General features: G+C 44.1%; 1 protein-coding gene across 1 annotated transcript; it reads right to left on the reverse strand.

Annotated features, from left to right (window-relative positions):
* Nucleotides 1–11,580: 11,580 nt before the first annotated feature.
* Nucleotides 11,581–15,585, reverse strand: LOC119766060. The gene is made up of 3 exons (XM_038250429.1): nt 15,016–15,585; nt 14,686–14,959; nt 11,581–11,923 (listed from the first exon to the last, which is right to left on the reverse strand). The coding sequence occupies exons 1-3, from the start codon at nt 15,446–15,448 to the stop codon at nt 11,581–11,583; spliced, it is 1,050 nt and encodes a 349-aa protein (XP_038106357.1). The 5' UTR covers nt 15,449–15,585.
* Between the last annotated feature and the right edge of the window lie 2 nt (nt 15,586–15,587).

Below are 15,587 nucleotides of genomic sequence, written 5' to 3' on the forward strand. Positions count from 1 at the left end.
CATCTGGATCTCGACCGCATCCCCAGCGCCATCCACTCCAACGAAGATTCCGCGGCCAACTCCGGCCACCTCCGCCTTTTCGCCGTCCGCCAACAGCACACTTGTTCCGCCGACCTGCTCCAGCTCCGTGAAAAACTGTCGATTTCCCGTCATATGCCGAGAAGCGCCACTGTCGACAAACCAGCTGGTCGGTTCGCTGCTGCCCACCATCCACGCGACTGGCTGATCCGAAACATCTTGGACCTGCTTCGCGTTCGGTGCTCGATGGTACTTGTTCGGCTTCGACTGCGGGCAATCTTTCTTCAGGTGACCAGGTTGTTTGCATCCGTAACAGGTTCTTGTTTCCGCCTTCTTGGTGCTGTTTCCGCTGGCGCTGGATTTCCCGACACGACGACGATGATCCACTCGCAGCGCTTGTCCAGAATTTCCACTGTGCACGCTGCGTTCTCGACGTTTTTCCGATTCTGCCAGCAATTTCGACTTCACCAGCTGGACGGTGAGCTCGTTTGTCGGCCGCTGCTCCAGGGCCGTCGTCAGGTAATCATACGAATCCGGAAGAGAACAAAGCAGCAGGGCTACTTGCAGTCTCTCCGGAAGTGCATCACCGATGTCCGCCACCTGTTGCACCAAATCCGTGTATCTTTGGAGGTGCTGTTCCATGTCGTCGCCTTCATTCAGCTTCAAACGCGCCAACCTCTTCAGCAGATAAACTTCGGAAGCCTTATCGTGGTAGGCTTTTAAAGCATCCCATCGAGGGGGACGTCACTCCGCGATAACACACTAAAACGCACAAAAACTAGCTCGAAAAGCATCAACGCTACTCATCGTGCCGAGATTTCACATAACGCCACCCTAAAGCAAGTTATCGCAAGTTAACGCGCGTTAAAGCGAGTTAAACGAGGGGGACGTCACTCCGCGATAACACACTAAAACGCACAAAAACTAGCTCGAAAAGCATCAACGCTACTCATCGTGCCGAGATTTCACATAACGCCACCCTAAAGCAAGTTATCGCAAGTTAACGCGCGTTAAAGCGAGTTAAAGCGACCAGCGTCTGCTCGACTTTTGAACCAGGGAAAGCTATCTTGCAACCTTGCCGTCGAGCAGTTTTTGGTCATGTTTGGCAACTCGGTATTTGTTTTGGTTTTTTCAAGCAGTTTTGACAGAAAGAAAAAAACAAAGCAAAAATAGCATCCGGAAAAAAAATCAACGCCCGGAGAAGTTTGCTCCGGTGTGATCGCCCACTCCACCGTCCACAGCGGACGACGCACGTTTTGACGAACGGAAAAGTTAACTTTTCTCCCGGTTTGATGGGTGTAATCGGCGCTTGGATCGGCGGCGGCATCAAGTGGAGTGGATTTTCGCGGAAAATCCTTGCGCAAACTCAAGGAGGAGCGAATTTTTCGGGTAATGTTTTCTAGCAATGTGATAAAGAAATTTTAGTCGTAATTTGTATTGTTTTTAGGCCGATAATCAACGCGCCCGGTCCGAAGAGAATGGACAAGATTCTGGTAGCACAAGGCCGCATCGCCGGCCAGGATGAGGTAACCAACGACGAGGTGACGATTTTTAAGGCGGTCGGCGTAGAAAATCCGGCGGCGAAAATCCTCGTGGACATGAGTCGTCGCACCCGCAGACAATCATCGCCGGATGAAGAGCGGCCACGCAGGCGGCACATTCGGTGCTGATTGCCGCGGCTCAGGACAACTTGAAGGATACGAAAAAGTTCCGGGAGGATTTGATAAACATTGCCCGGACGACGCTCAGCTTGAAGATTCTGTTCCAGCACAAGAAGTACTTTGCCAAGCTGGTCGTCGATGCCGTGATGCGGTTGAAGTGATCCGGAGAATTGACCGCGATTCAGTGCAAAAAGAAGACCGGCGGTTGATTGAAGGATTCGTTCCTGGACGAGGGTTTCCTGCTGGACAAAAAAGTATCAGCCGAAGCGCATGGGAACGCAAAGATCTTGATCGCCATCACGCCGATGGACACGGACAAAATCAAGGTGCTTGGATCGAACATCAAGGTGGACTTGGGTGAAGTTGGTCATTTCCGTTGAAAGCATTAATTTTTATTTGTATGTTTAGGCAACATTTTTTTGCTATTTATTGGCAGCAAACTTGGACGTTATTTGTTGTTGTTGAACACTGCTCAACACAGAACACCAGAGAGATGCCCGCTTCAGAAGATTGCTCAGGCCGCCAAAGCGCCGGCTGACAAGAGGGCACGAATGAAAATAAACTGCTAGTGGTTCCGGAACCTAAGCTAAAGAAAGTCCGTGCGGGAAGTCTGTTAAAGTGCCACGAAGTACACTAAGAAGTATGCCCACATGTAGCGTGGAGTGATGGAAAAGGCATGCGAGGCCAAGAAGGTCGAAAATATCTACATTCCGACCGGGACGAAGGTTGTCTTCGTCATGCGTGTTCGTAGGTCGATCGGCAGGTTTCTTTATCAAGTGCTGCTGCTGTTTCAACTGAACCAAATTAGCAACCCCAACCTGTACAAGGATACCAACAACATGCTGCGCATTGCCGACTCACACATCACTCACGGCTACCCCTTGCTCAAGTAGATCCGCAGCCTAATCTTCAAACGCGGCTGCGTCAAGCTGCATCCCGACCAAGGACAACTTTGAAACATCCTCCAGCTCGCAGAACGTCCATGCGACGCTAGACGTTTTCAACCAGCTGGGTAATCTTTTTAACCAGCTGGGCATGTGGTACTGGCTGTGTTCAACAAGGGTGGACACTCCAGACTGGACGTTCCCGAGTCCCGAGACCACGTTTCAACCCATCGAAGAGACCATCAACTTGATGCGCAAGAAGGTGGTCCACCCGTGACATGTACAGCTTGCGTAATGAAGCTTCCGCCCGCGGAAAAATCTAGCTGCCGCAGAATATTGACTTGCGGGGACTAGCTCTCCCGATCCAGCTGCACCTGAACCACCTCGACCACAATCTGGCCCGCTGTCTCCTCAGATGTACACAAAATTATTAAAATTATGAAAAAGATTTTTTAAACAGTTGGGATTTCTTCAACGGAAGATTTATTTCTAAAAGCAAACGCATCACACTATAATTTATCAAAATTTGTTAAATAAATGATTACAGATTTGTTTGTTTGAAAACCTCAACTTTTTGCCGACAACCTTGAGCTGCTCAATTAATGACCACCTTGCCACGGAGGAAGGCCACAACCTGCGAGACGATCCTGTCGCTATATTCCGAGATGAACTCGTTCGTCGGCATGCTTTATGAAGATTCTCCAACCTGGCACAAACTTGGGTTGCATTCACCTTCGCGAGATAGGAGGGGCACTTCATGCTTCACTACGCCTTGCGCTGGCAGTCCGTGAAGCGGTTTTGGTAGTTGCTGCTAGCGCTTGCGTCGTACTGGCTAGGATGGTCGCCCGGCGTAAAGTTGTAGACATGGGTTTTGCTTGAGTCACTCTTGAGTTGAATCTTGCGATGTTGCATCGACCACAATCGATATTTCTTCATGCACGACGGTGTGTTGCCCTTGTTGGCGGAATGTCCGCAGCTTACTTTTCCGCAAAATTATTCACCTGTTCAGAGTTCTTCGTCATCATCGCCTCCACAATCGCGCATAGTTGTTCAGTCACAGCCGCAATAGTATCTGGATGCACGGGAACCTCCTTTACACGGAATCGTCCTGCTCGTCAACCTCTGTGTAGTGTTGCTTAGCGTTCCGATGGCTTCAGGTCAGGAAATCGGCACTTTGCAGGTCGATTTCAAGCGTATCCTTCGGGGCCGATTCGCGCCTTCAATACATGCAATTTTTCAACCTGAGAAGGCTTTTCTCCACCGGGAGACTGACGAAAGGCTCAAGAACCAGTGGTGGAACCGTCTCAAACCACTGGAACGGGACCCAAGCAGGCACAGGAACGTACAGAACGGTTCCGACGGATGATCTCCCCCCTCAGACTTTTCTTAAAAATAAAGCAAAACAAACTGCTCGAATCATTTGACAAAGAGAACTGTCATTTGCTTTTGACAGTTCTCGCTGTCAAAAAAATCGAGCAGTCTGATGCGTGAACGCAACAAAAGGTAAACCAAAAAAGCGAGTTATCGCGGTTAACGCGAGTTAAAGCATGACGAGTTGGTGTTTATTCGGGGAAAAGGGAGGAATTCACAGTGGGTGGTGTTTAAATAATATCTTGCGCGTGGCATGGCCTGCTGCGCCTAAAGCTACTTAAAACTTAAACCAGGGTCGCACTTAGGGTTGACTCACAACACCCCCTCTCAAACCTAACGTGCTTCGATGCTTCTTGAATGAAACAGCTGGGAGACCCTTGGTGAAGACATCCGCGAGCTGGTCCTTTGTCGGGATGTACTGCAGCTTGATGAGCTCGTCCTGGATACACTCACGGATGAAGTTGTAGCGTATGTCCAGGTGTTTCATCCGCTTCTGGTCTCGTGGCTCCTCCGCGATGTGAATGCACGACTGGTTGTCCTCGTGAATTACAGCCGGCGCGTCCAGCGCGATCCCGAAATCGCTCAGCAGGTTCATCAGCCAAATCGATTCGCAGGCAGCTTGGCTGAGGGACACGTATTCGGCTTCGGTCGACGAGAGTGACACAGTGGCTTGCTTCCTGCTTGTCCACGAGACTGTGTTGCCGAACACCTTGCACACGAACCCAGATGTTGAGCGACGATCATCGATGTCGCTTCCCCAGTCCGCGTCCGCAAAAACCACCAGCGGGTCGGCGGTCTCGGACCGTTTGTACTCCAGGCTGAACTCCTTCGTTCCTTGCAGGTACCGCAGGACACGCTTCAAGTGGATCCAATGCGTGTCAGTGGCGGCGCTCTGGAAACGGCTCAGGAAGTTCACCGCGATGCTGATGTCGGGCCGCGACGACAGCATCAGATACGTGAGGCATCCGATTAGCTCACGGTAAGGATGCTCCGTGACTGCTTCTTCGTCCTTCTTGCGAGCCAGCTTCACGTTCGCTTCCAGCGGGGTTCCGAGGGGCTTGCATTGGTCCATCCCAAATCGCTTCAGTAACCCGGAAACGTACTGAGACTGGTTGATGGTCAACGTACCTTTCTCGACGTCGCGCTCGATCTTCAGTCCTAGGAAGTTCCGAAGCTCCTCCAAGTCTTCCATCTCGAACTCTTTGGCCAGCTGCACCTTCACGTTCTTCAGCTCCTCCAGAGAGTTGGACGCCAGCACAATGTCGTCCACGTAGAGCACCAGGTACAGTTTAACGTCCTTCGTGACCTTCGTGTATAGACAGCAATCGTACGGCGACCGCTTGAACCCCAGCTTGAGGATGAACTGGTTGAACCTCTCGTTCCAGCTCCTTGGCGCCTGCTTCAAGCCGTACAGGGATTTGTTTAGCTTGCATACCTTACTCCCCCTCTCAAATCCTGGAGGCTGTCGCATGTACACGGTTTCGTTCAGGTGCCCGTTCAGAAATGCTGTGCGGACATCCATCTGGTGCAGGTGAAGATTTTGCTGAACCGCTACAGCCAGCAGCGTGCGAACGGTGCTCATCCGGACGACAGGGGCGTACGTTTCCTGGTAGTCGTACCCCGCACGTTGCGAGCACCCCTTCGCGACGAGCCGTGCTTTGTACCTGGCAGCGGTACCGTCTTCCTTCTTTTTGATTCTGAACACCCACTTACAGGACACAACTCGGCGACCAGCGGGAGCCTCGACGAGGTCCCACGTGCGGTTCTTCTCTAGCGACCGCAACTCGTCGTCGATAGCACGCTTCCACAGCGGCCAGTCGTCGCGTTTCTGCAGCGCTTCAATGGTGTCGGGAATCTCGTCCACGTAGGCCTCGGCGTTCAACGCAAAGGCGACGCAGACGTCGTGGTCGTGCCTCGCAGGACGCTTTTGCTCCAACTCGTAGTCGGAGAATCGGGCCGGACGCTTCCTAGCACGTCCGCTTCTTCTTTCAGCCGCAGCTTCCTCCTGTTCCGGTGCTGCGTTCTCTTCTGGCACTTGGTCTTCTTCGTCGGGCACTTCTTGATCAAACACTTCGTCATCTGACTCGGATTCGGCCTCGGAGTCCACTAGCACTTCCACAACTTCTTCTTCTTGCTCCGGATCAGGATCATCGTCACTGTCCAGATCTTCGTGTTCTTGTTGGCGCACGATAGAATCTGAGACCATATGATCGTCCGTGTAAACTTGCTTGTGCATCACTTTTTCTTCCACTTTTACGTCTCTGGCGACGATCACTTGCTTCTTCACAGGATCCCACAGACGATAGCCATTCATCCCGTAGCCGACCAGGACACACACATGGCTCTTCGCGCTCAGCTTCGACCGCTTCTCCTTCGGAATGTGGGTGTACGCCTTGCTGCCGAAGACACGCAGTTTCGACACGTTTGGCTTGCGTCCGAACCACATCTCGTACGGCGTTTTCGCGTCCCGAAGCGCAGCCGTGGGACTCCTGTTGATCACGTGCACCGCAGCCAGCACCGCTTCACTCCACATGTTCCAGTCGATTTCCGCGTCTTCCATCATGGCACGTGCACGCTCCATCACCGTCCGGTTGAACCGCTCCGATTTCCCATTCTGCTCCGGAGTGTACGGTACGGTCGGTTCCATGACGATACCAGCGTCGTCGCAGTACTTCTTGAACTCAGTGTTGATGTACTCACGGCCGTTGTCACTTCTCAGTCGGGCAATTTTGGTTCCGAAGTGAGCAGTGGCCATCGCCGCGTACTTCCGGAACGCATCCAACACCTCACTCTTCGCCTCAAGAATGTAAACAGCAGCGAAGTGAGTGTAGTCGTCGATGAAGCTCACGAACATCTTCTTGCCGTTCCAGGATGCCGGGTTGAACGGGCCACACACGTCGGAGTGGATGAGCTCCAAGGGACGCGAGGAACGAGGCTTGGTCGCTTCTTCGAACGGCAACCTCGCTTGCTTCCCTTTCATGCAGCACTCGCAAATCTCCTTCTCTGGCTTCGCGTTCTTTCCAACATCCAGTCCTTCGACCATTTCGTTCCGGATCAGCTTCATCAGACCAGTATTCCCGATGTGTCCATACCGGCGATGCCACAGCGACAACTTGCTTTCCGTCTCACCAACCATGGCCGTTCCACGCACGACTTTCACATCCAGTTCGTACAAACGCCCGTTCTGTTTCGCCGTACACTTGACCTCTCCGTCCTTCGTGATTCGCGCACCTTCCTGGCCAAAAGTCACCTCCATGCCGCGCTCGGCAACTTTCTTCACGGAGAACAGGTTCGTCAGCAATCCAGGCACGTACAGGACGTCGCGAACCGTGCAGTTCAACGTCCGCGTTCCGATGTCGGCCTTCATTTTGACGTCACCAACGTAGCGACCCTCGAGCGTCACTCCAGCCTTGGCCACGTTGATCACCGTGGGGGACTCCATCCGTCGTATGTTCACCAGTAGACCCTTCTCGCCAACCATGTGCTCGGACGCACCACTGTCCAGCACCCACCGGAACTTTCCGTGTGTCTCCACGCTGTTGGCTTCTTGCGCTACTGACACAAACGACACGTCATCGTTCGCACCGTCCTTCGTTTCCGCCGCGTGTGCCTTCCCCTTCTTCCGGCGATGCGAGCTTCCGGCGGCCTGTTCCGCTTTCTCCTTCTCCGGGCAGTCCGCCTTCTTGTGTCCAGGTTTGCCGCAGGCGTGGCACTTGAAAGTAAATTTGCCGCCTTTTCCCGCAAACGCTGAACTCGGCTCCGCCTTGGGCTCAACCTTCACTGCAAGATGGTGCCGTTCCACGTCCTCGTTCAAAAGCCGTGACTTGATGAATTCCATCGAGCATTGCTCGACCGGCAACGTCTTCAGCACGGTAATCAGCTGGGCGTAGGACTTCGGCATCGATTGCAGCAGGAAAAACACTTGCACCGGCTCGACGAACTTGATGTTGGCCGCTTCCAGCTCCCGGACCACCCTCTCGAACTCCAGAATGTGCTCCTCCATGTCCTGCTCTTCGTCGTACCGCAAGGTGGTAAACTGGTTCAACAGCAGAAACACGCCGGAAACTCCTTCTTGTCGAACGCCTTCTGGAGGGTGTCCCAAATGGCCTTCGGAGACCGCTTTCCACGGATTCTTTCCAGCTGCGAGTCGGCAATCTTGTGGAGCAGGACCGACACACACTTCGCGTCCTCTTCTCTTCGGACGTTCCGAAGCGCTTCCTTCCGCGCCTGTTCAGCAGCATCATCCGCCTCCACCGCCGGGAAAAACGGTTCCTGCTCCAGCGTCCGCTGAACACAGTGGAAAATCTTCAGTTCCCGGAGGTAGGCCTCCATCCGAAGACTCCAATTCGGCCAATTCTTCCCGTTGTACAGGTACACTCGCGGATTTTGTTCGTATTCCATCGCGAGCACGTTTCTTTTCGCGTTTTACTTCCCGAAAAACTCAACTCAAAATCGAATCGCGAAAAAATGGCGTCACCTTCCCGAACTCTGCGCACGTGGAAAAAACTTTTCCTTCTGATCGCGGTTACTATGGCAACGCGCCACGCGATGTGCTGGGCCACACAACCTGACGAGTTGGTGTTTATTCGGGGAAAAAGGGAGGAATTCACAGTGGGTGGTGCGAGGGGTAGCTCACTTCGCGTTAGATCACAAAAACGCTCAACATCAAGCTCGAAATTTCAGAACGCTGCACAAAGCGACGATTTTTTTCACAACGCTACGAGAAGGCACCATAAGGCTAGCTAAGGCGCGTTAGCGCTCATAGGGCGGCTTGTTTCTGCTCGAATGTTGAGCTGCGAGAAATCGAACTTGCAACCTTGCCATGCTAGATCGAGCAGTTTTTCATAGGTTCTGGCAACTCGGTGTTTGTTTTGATTTGTTTTTCAAGCAGTCCGATCCGTGTACTGTCAAAAACATAAAAATACTCGTGAGTTTGTTTGGTTAGGCCTGGAGTTGATGAAGGAAAGTGTGCAATTTGATTTTACGATCGTAATTAGTTGATTAATTTAACAAAAACATGTAATTGCTCTCTGGAGTACTGCGAGAAGGGGCCTGGGTAAAAGTTCCGTCGATACAACAAAGCCGTGGATTCTTGGCGGTCAGCTTTAAATTGGAACTGGTTTGACTACTTGGAAAAGCAGCAGCACTCGTCCGGATTTGGCCGCATTGGACTGGATCGGATGAGCAAGGACAACTACGATCCTGAAATTATTCGGTAGGACACAGCCGGGGAATTGTCTAGACGACTTGGGCGCTGTCAGGGGTCGCTACCGGACGAGCTGGTGGAAATGAAACGGGATGCAGCGACCCGCCGGTGGTACGGATTGGACTGAAGACCCGCGTTGTGTCAGAGTCCAGCTGCTGCAACTTTGCCGGCAGCACGGAAACATCGTGAACGTTAACAAATCGATGGATGGCCCACGATGGCCAGGACAACCAAGTGTTCAATGCCAAGGCGGGCTTTGCGAAAAGAAACCGGGAATTTTGTATGGCCCCGCATCTAATGAGAGTAGGTCGTTAATTCGAGAGATGCTTCAGAGCCGTAGGAGGAAAGCTGCTAGCGGATGGTGCAGGGACACTTCAGTACATGATGCAGTTGGTGCACTCTGGTGCCGTTAACACCTCCCGTAGTAAGCGATAAGACTAACGGCGCAGAATAGCAGAAGGCAGTCGGACCGGTTGATGCTGATTTGAAATGGGAAAGACAGGAAGCAGCTTAAAATAAATAAAAACTATATTTAAATAAATGCTATTTACAGCAACGAACTCACGATCACAAATGTTGTTGACAAATTCAAACAGCAAGCTTCGTCAAATATTCTATAAGAGATTCTACTGATAACGGAATGCGCAAGGATGTGTCGCTGTTAGGATGTGTCTAAACCCTCTACAACCCAACCCCGCCTCTAGGTGGGCATCGATCCAACTAATTCGCCAAAATCAGTTTTTCAACCAATTTTTGATCTTTAAAAGCATTGGGAAAGCAAAGGAAAGGAGAACTACTTAAATTCTAGCATATTTAAGGGTTGGAAGTTTGACTTAATTTATGTGACTTTGCCAATATTTCAATCAATGTCATTTTTCTGGGGTCAACTTTGGCAGTGTTTTTCGCTAACATTTGTGTATGTTTTGTAATAATCAGTATGCAGTACTTTTTGTAATGTTCCAGACTATGCTTCTACTCATGTTTCTACAATTTAAATGACAATGGTATCGTTCTATAGCAGAAAAAGTGAAAACAAGCTAAAAATGAAAAAGTTGCTCCAAAAACATGAAAAAACAAGAAAGGCACAAGGTAATGATAAAAGGTCTAAGAATAAGCCAAATACTATCAGAAACAAACAAAAACCTAACAACATAAATGCAAAATAAAATACTAAAAATGAAACAAGGAAAATATAAAACAAGAGGAGTCAAGTTTTTCCTAGAACAAAAGTCGCTCAAAATGTCCTTCTTAACACGAAAAAAAAACAAATCCTCAAGAAATGGGCATGTGAGGTTATAATTCAGTATGTAAAGATGTGAGGTGCGAGGTGTGGATTACGGTCATGTGGATAAATACAAAAATAAAATGTTTGATATGTTTTATTTCAACGAACTTAACTATAACAAATAATGCGTTTTCTAAACTTTCTTCAACGCTTCTTTTCTTAACCTTTCAGAAATCAATTCGATTCAGTCAGCAACTGTAGGATTGTTTCGTAGCTTAGAAATATAAATCAAATTCTCAGAAGAAAATGCCCATGCTGCACCATCGTGAGATGGACTTTTCACATGAGATACGTAAGATTGAATGTTCACATAGCCTTGCGTTATGCTTTTATCGGGTCGCAGATCATTTGATTCAGTCATGGTATAAAAGCTGCCAATTACACCAACGCCTTTTGAGTTGCTGCAGCTCGGTGGGTTAACGGGACACTCATCCAAGGTAAATGATGTTCTCTTCCCAGACAGGTATCTAAATCCATGGACGTGCGCTACTGTAAATACTCCCTTGTTGTTAACAGCGATCCAGTCACCTCTTCTTACGATGTCTCGCTCTTCATTTTCGGTATGGTGGACAGATGTCTTCAAGCTTGCCTTTTCCTGAAACCTCTTCGTTCTATCCACGCTGCATCTATCAGGTCCATTTTGGATTAGCCATAAAAATGTCTTCATGTTGAGATGAACTATTTTTCCGTCGGATTTTCTCACTCTAAACGAATGCTTGGGGTTGATGTTTTTGGATGCAACGACGTTAAAAGTTTCCGGTGAATCTTTGAAGATTTCATCTACATCATAAATTTTGTCTTCTTCCTCTGATTGTGTTTGTTTGTCCGTATAGTCATTTTTGTCTTCTTCCTCGGGTTGTGTTTGCTCTAGTGTTGATTCATCCATGAACTCATTGTGATACGCAGAGATTTCTTCTTCGTCCTCGGACTCCTCTGAATTCACAGCATTTGTGTCCACAAATTCAAAGTTTGGCTCAGTCTTCTTTCTGGGTTGTCGCAATTCGATTGATTCTTTGAAATCGATTTCATCATCGGTGATTCCGAGGTCCTTCAGTGTTTCAGTTGCTTCAGCTCGCGCCTTCACAATTGTTTCTCGAATTTCGGAAATCGTTGGCAGGGGATAGTCGATTATCATGCTGTCGGTCTTCTTTTGATCTACACGGGGAAAACAAACCCGTTGGATGCGTCGTGGGCGATTTCCGTCTTTGCTTGAATCAAATTAATTTTGGACTCAAAGCCTTTCATTGTGAAGTTGATCACCGTTGACTCCGTAGTAGATAATGATCTCGCTGATCGAAAGAAGCTCTCGCACGTTTGGCTCTGGATCAACTCCGGTAGATACGGTAAACCTTTTTCGCGGCATTGAGCAATATAGTTGATCAAGCTATGGGCCATCAGCTCAACGCTCCAGTATGTATTTGTCGTGATGGTATTTTTTATACCGTTGTATTTTCTCATGCACATGTTCCGCCAAGCCCGCAAGATGAATAGTACGTGCCTAAAATGCAAAAAATACTTAAAATAAAATAAAATACAAGGATTATAACCAATGTGGGGTTGTTCATTGGACAGAAAATCTAAATAGCAGAAATTTATACGGCAGAAATGGTCAACTTAACTTGGACCAGACTCCCTATTTAGGGTACTGGCAGAATTTAAAACGGCAGCAAAGGTTAATTAGCAGAGAATGAAATGGCAGAATAATTCACAGGGCCAAAAAGTAAAGGGTATCCAAAAAAACAATTAAACGGCAGAAACTTAAATGACAAAAATGGAAGACCAGGAAAATTAACTGGCATAGCAAAGAAACAACATACACACACACACACCCACACTCACACACACATACCCGAGAACCCACGAGTGTGGCTGTGAAGGAGAGCACGTTATGACGGTTGGCTCTACCAAATCGGTACACGTCTCGATGGTCCAAGGAGAGGGCTGCATATGACTAGCCGATCAAAAGCAACGCGAATCTTGGGCGCGGTTAAACCTCGCATGGACTCATATGTATGTGGAACAGGAAATGGTTCTAGTACCCGGCATGGATCCTGTAAGTAGACTAGTGCAGAAAATGCAACGCCTCCCCCCGAAGTTATACCGAAAGGTGGTCCCGGGGGGACAAGGGCACGGCGTTCAAGGACTGGTTTAGTGGGTCGGGAAAACTCTTTTTTTTTTGTTTGCCCAACCCCACACTACCTGAGAAATGAATTCTCAGGTGTCTGGTAGCAGATTCCGAAATTGTAAAAAAAAAAAAACACACACACACATACCCAAATAGACACACAGACACACACCACACACACACACACCCACACCCACACACACAGACATGAAGCTATACCGAAAGGTGGTCCTGGGGGGACAAGGGCACGGCGTTCAAGGACTGGTTTAGTTGGTCGGGAAAACTCTTTTTTGTTTTCCCAACTCCACACTACCTGAGAAATGAATTTTAATTTTAATTTTAATTTCAATATTAATATTAATTTTAATTTTAATTTTCATTCGAATTTGAATTTGAATTTGAATTTGAATTTGAATTTTTAATTTTAATTTCAATTTCAATTTTAATTTTAATTTTAATTTTAATTTTAATTTTAATTTTAATTTTAATTTAATTTTAATTTTAATTTTAATTTTAATTTTATTTTAATTTTAATTTTAATTTTAATTTTATTTTATTTTTTATTTTAATTTTAATTTTAATTTTAATTTTAATTTTAATTTTAATTTTAATTTTAATATTTTAATTTTAATTTTAATTTTAATTTTAATTTTAATTTTAATTTTAATTTTAATTTTAATTTTAATTTTAATTTTAATTTTAATTTTAATTTTAATTTTAATTTTAATTTTAATTTTAATTTTAATTTTAATTTTAATTTTAATTTTAATTTTAATTTTAATTTTAATTTTAATTTTAATTTTAATTTTAATTTTAATTTTAATTTTAATTTTAATTTTAATTTTAATTTTAATTTTAATTTTAATTTTAATTTTAATTTTAATTTTAATTTTAATTTTAATTTTAATTTTAATTTTAATTTTAATTTTAATTTTAATTTTAATTTTAATTTTAATTTTAATTTTAATTTTAATTTTAATTTTAATTTTAATTTTAATTTTAATTTTAATTTTAATTTTAATTTTAATTTTAATTTTAATTTTAATTTTAATTTTAATTTTAATTTTAATTTTAATTTTAATTTTAATTTTAATTTTAATTTTAATTTTAATTTTAATTTTAATTTTAATTTTAATTTTAATTTTAATTTTAATTTTAATTTTAATTTTAATTTTAATTTTAATTTTAATTTTAATTTTAATTTTAATTTTAATTTTAATTTTAATTTTAATTTTAATTTTAATTTTAATTTTAATTTTAATTTTAATTTTAATTTTAATTTTAATTTTAATTTTAATTTTAATTTTAATTTTAATTTTAATTTTAATTTTAATTTTAATTTTAATTTTAATTTTAATTTTAATTTTAATTTTAATTTTAATTTTAATTTTAATTTTAATTTTAATTTTAATTTTAATTTTAATTTTAATTTTAATTTTAATTTTAATTTTAATTTTAATTTTAATTTTAATTTTAATTTTAATTTTAATTTTAATTTTAATTTTAATTTTAATTTTAATTTTAATTTTAATTTTAATTTTAATTTTAATTTTAATTTTAATTTTAATTTTAATTTTAATTTTAATTTTAATTTTAATTTTAATTTTAATTTTAATTTTAATTTTAATTTTAATTTTAATTTTAATTTTAATTTTAATTTTAATTTTAATTTTAATTTTAATTTTAATTTTAATTTTAATTTTAATTTTAATTTTAATTTTAATTTTAATTTTAATTTTAATTTTAATTTTAATTTTAATTTTAATTTTAATTTTAATTTTAATTTTAATTTTAATTTTAATTTTAATTTTGATGGATTTCTTATGTTGATTTTATGCTATTTTTCTGCTGATCAACTTTCTGCTAGTTAATTTTATGCGATTTATTTTTTCAGCGTTTTAATTTTTATGAGGATTGTTCTGCCCTTGAATTTGTCTGCCTTTTAAATATCTGCAAGGTCAATCGGCAGAAATGGTCAATTTTGCCGATTGATCTTGTCTGTTGTTTTTAATTCTGCTTATTTACCATTCCTGCCATTTAGTTTTGTGCCGATCTAAATTGCTACCATTTGACGTTCTGCCATTCTGTCATTCTGCCGATTGACCCAACCCCAAAAGTATGATAGATTTGCTTACCAAATTTTGAACACGTTTTGGACTGGACAGAGTTCTGTTCTGGTAATAAATGTGTCCACAATATCCTTCATCATAGTGAGATACAAGGCTGTTGCGTTGCTTTCGGGGACGTGTGCTCTCAGCGCATCGATAACGCATTGTTTCGACATACGCAGAGCAGGCTGGAACTTCATCTTGTCCCCGTCATTCAGGTCCGCTGGAGAAAGTCCGTGCACACTCTTATGAACATTTGCAAGGAGTGTCTCAAGATGGAGTCGTGATATTTTAAATTTTCCTGTAATATTAAAACCAAATAAGTAAACTATAATCATTTGAAATAACCAACCTTACCTAAAAGCAACTCAACATCTTTCTTTAAGATTTTCACTTTCAGCTTATTTACGCCGTGGGTGTAATCCTGCATGTAAACGCGTTCGGGGAGCGCCGTTGCGCAATAGTCATCTCCATATGTTGAATTAGAACTGCTCGGCATCTCCATACCATCAAGCATGGATCCGATTGGTCGAGGATCTCCGTCACTGGCATGTCCGACAATTATAATTCCTTCTTTGTCCATAACCTCTCTGTAATGCTTCCATCTTGTGGTTACTTGCTTTGCAGTAAATTTGTTATCGCTGCAAAAATACTGCAAACAGAACGACGGTGACCCTGCTTCCAATGGCTGCGCCATGCAAACGTAGACGTTACGGCCCACCGGATAGTTGTTTATATTGTTTAGGACTTGTACTGGGTTGGTTGTTCTGAAAATATTGCTCTCTGGCATTCCGTTAGCATTGAACGGAGCTACGAGGCCACATATTCGCGCTTTTGCATGGTCATACTCAATTTGTCCGTTTATTTTGGTGGCATCCTCGCTCAAAACAACAGCCTTTGGCAAATTATTTTTCGAGGAACCGTGCCAG

Source organism: Culex quinquefasciatus, chromosome 2 (genome assembly GCF_015732765.1).
Source record: "Culex quinquefasciatus strain JHB chromosome 2, VPISU_Cqui_1.0_pri_paternal, whole genome shotgun sequence".
NCBI classification, from domain to species: Eukaryota; Metazoa; Arthropoda; class Insecta; order Diptera; family Culicidae; genus Culex; species Culex quinquefasciatus.

Coding starts and splice junctions, on each gene's coding strand:
- LOC119766060 (XM_038250429.1), bottom strand. CDS start 15,448: ATGCCAGAGAGCAATATTTTCAGAACAACCAACCCAGTACAAGTCCTA. Junction 14,960..15,015: donor AGATGTTGAGTTGCTTTTAG/GTAAGGTTGGTT, acceptor TTAATATTACAG/GAAAATTTAAAATATCACGA. Junction 11,924..14,685: donor CAAAACGTGTTCAAAATTTG/GTAAGCAAATCT, acceptor TTTGCATTTTAG/GCACGTACTATTCATCTTGC.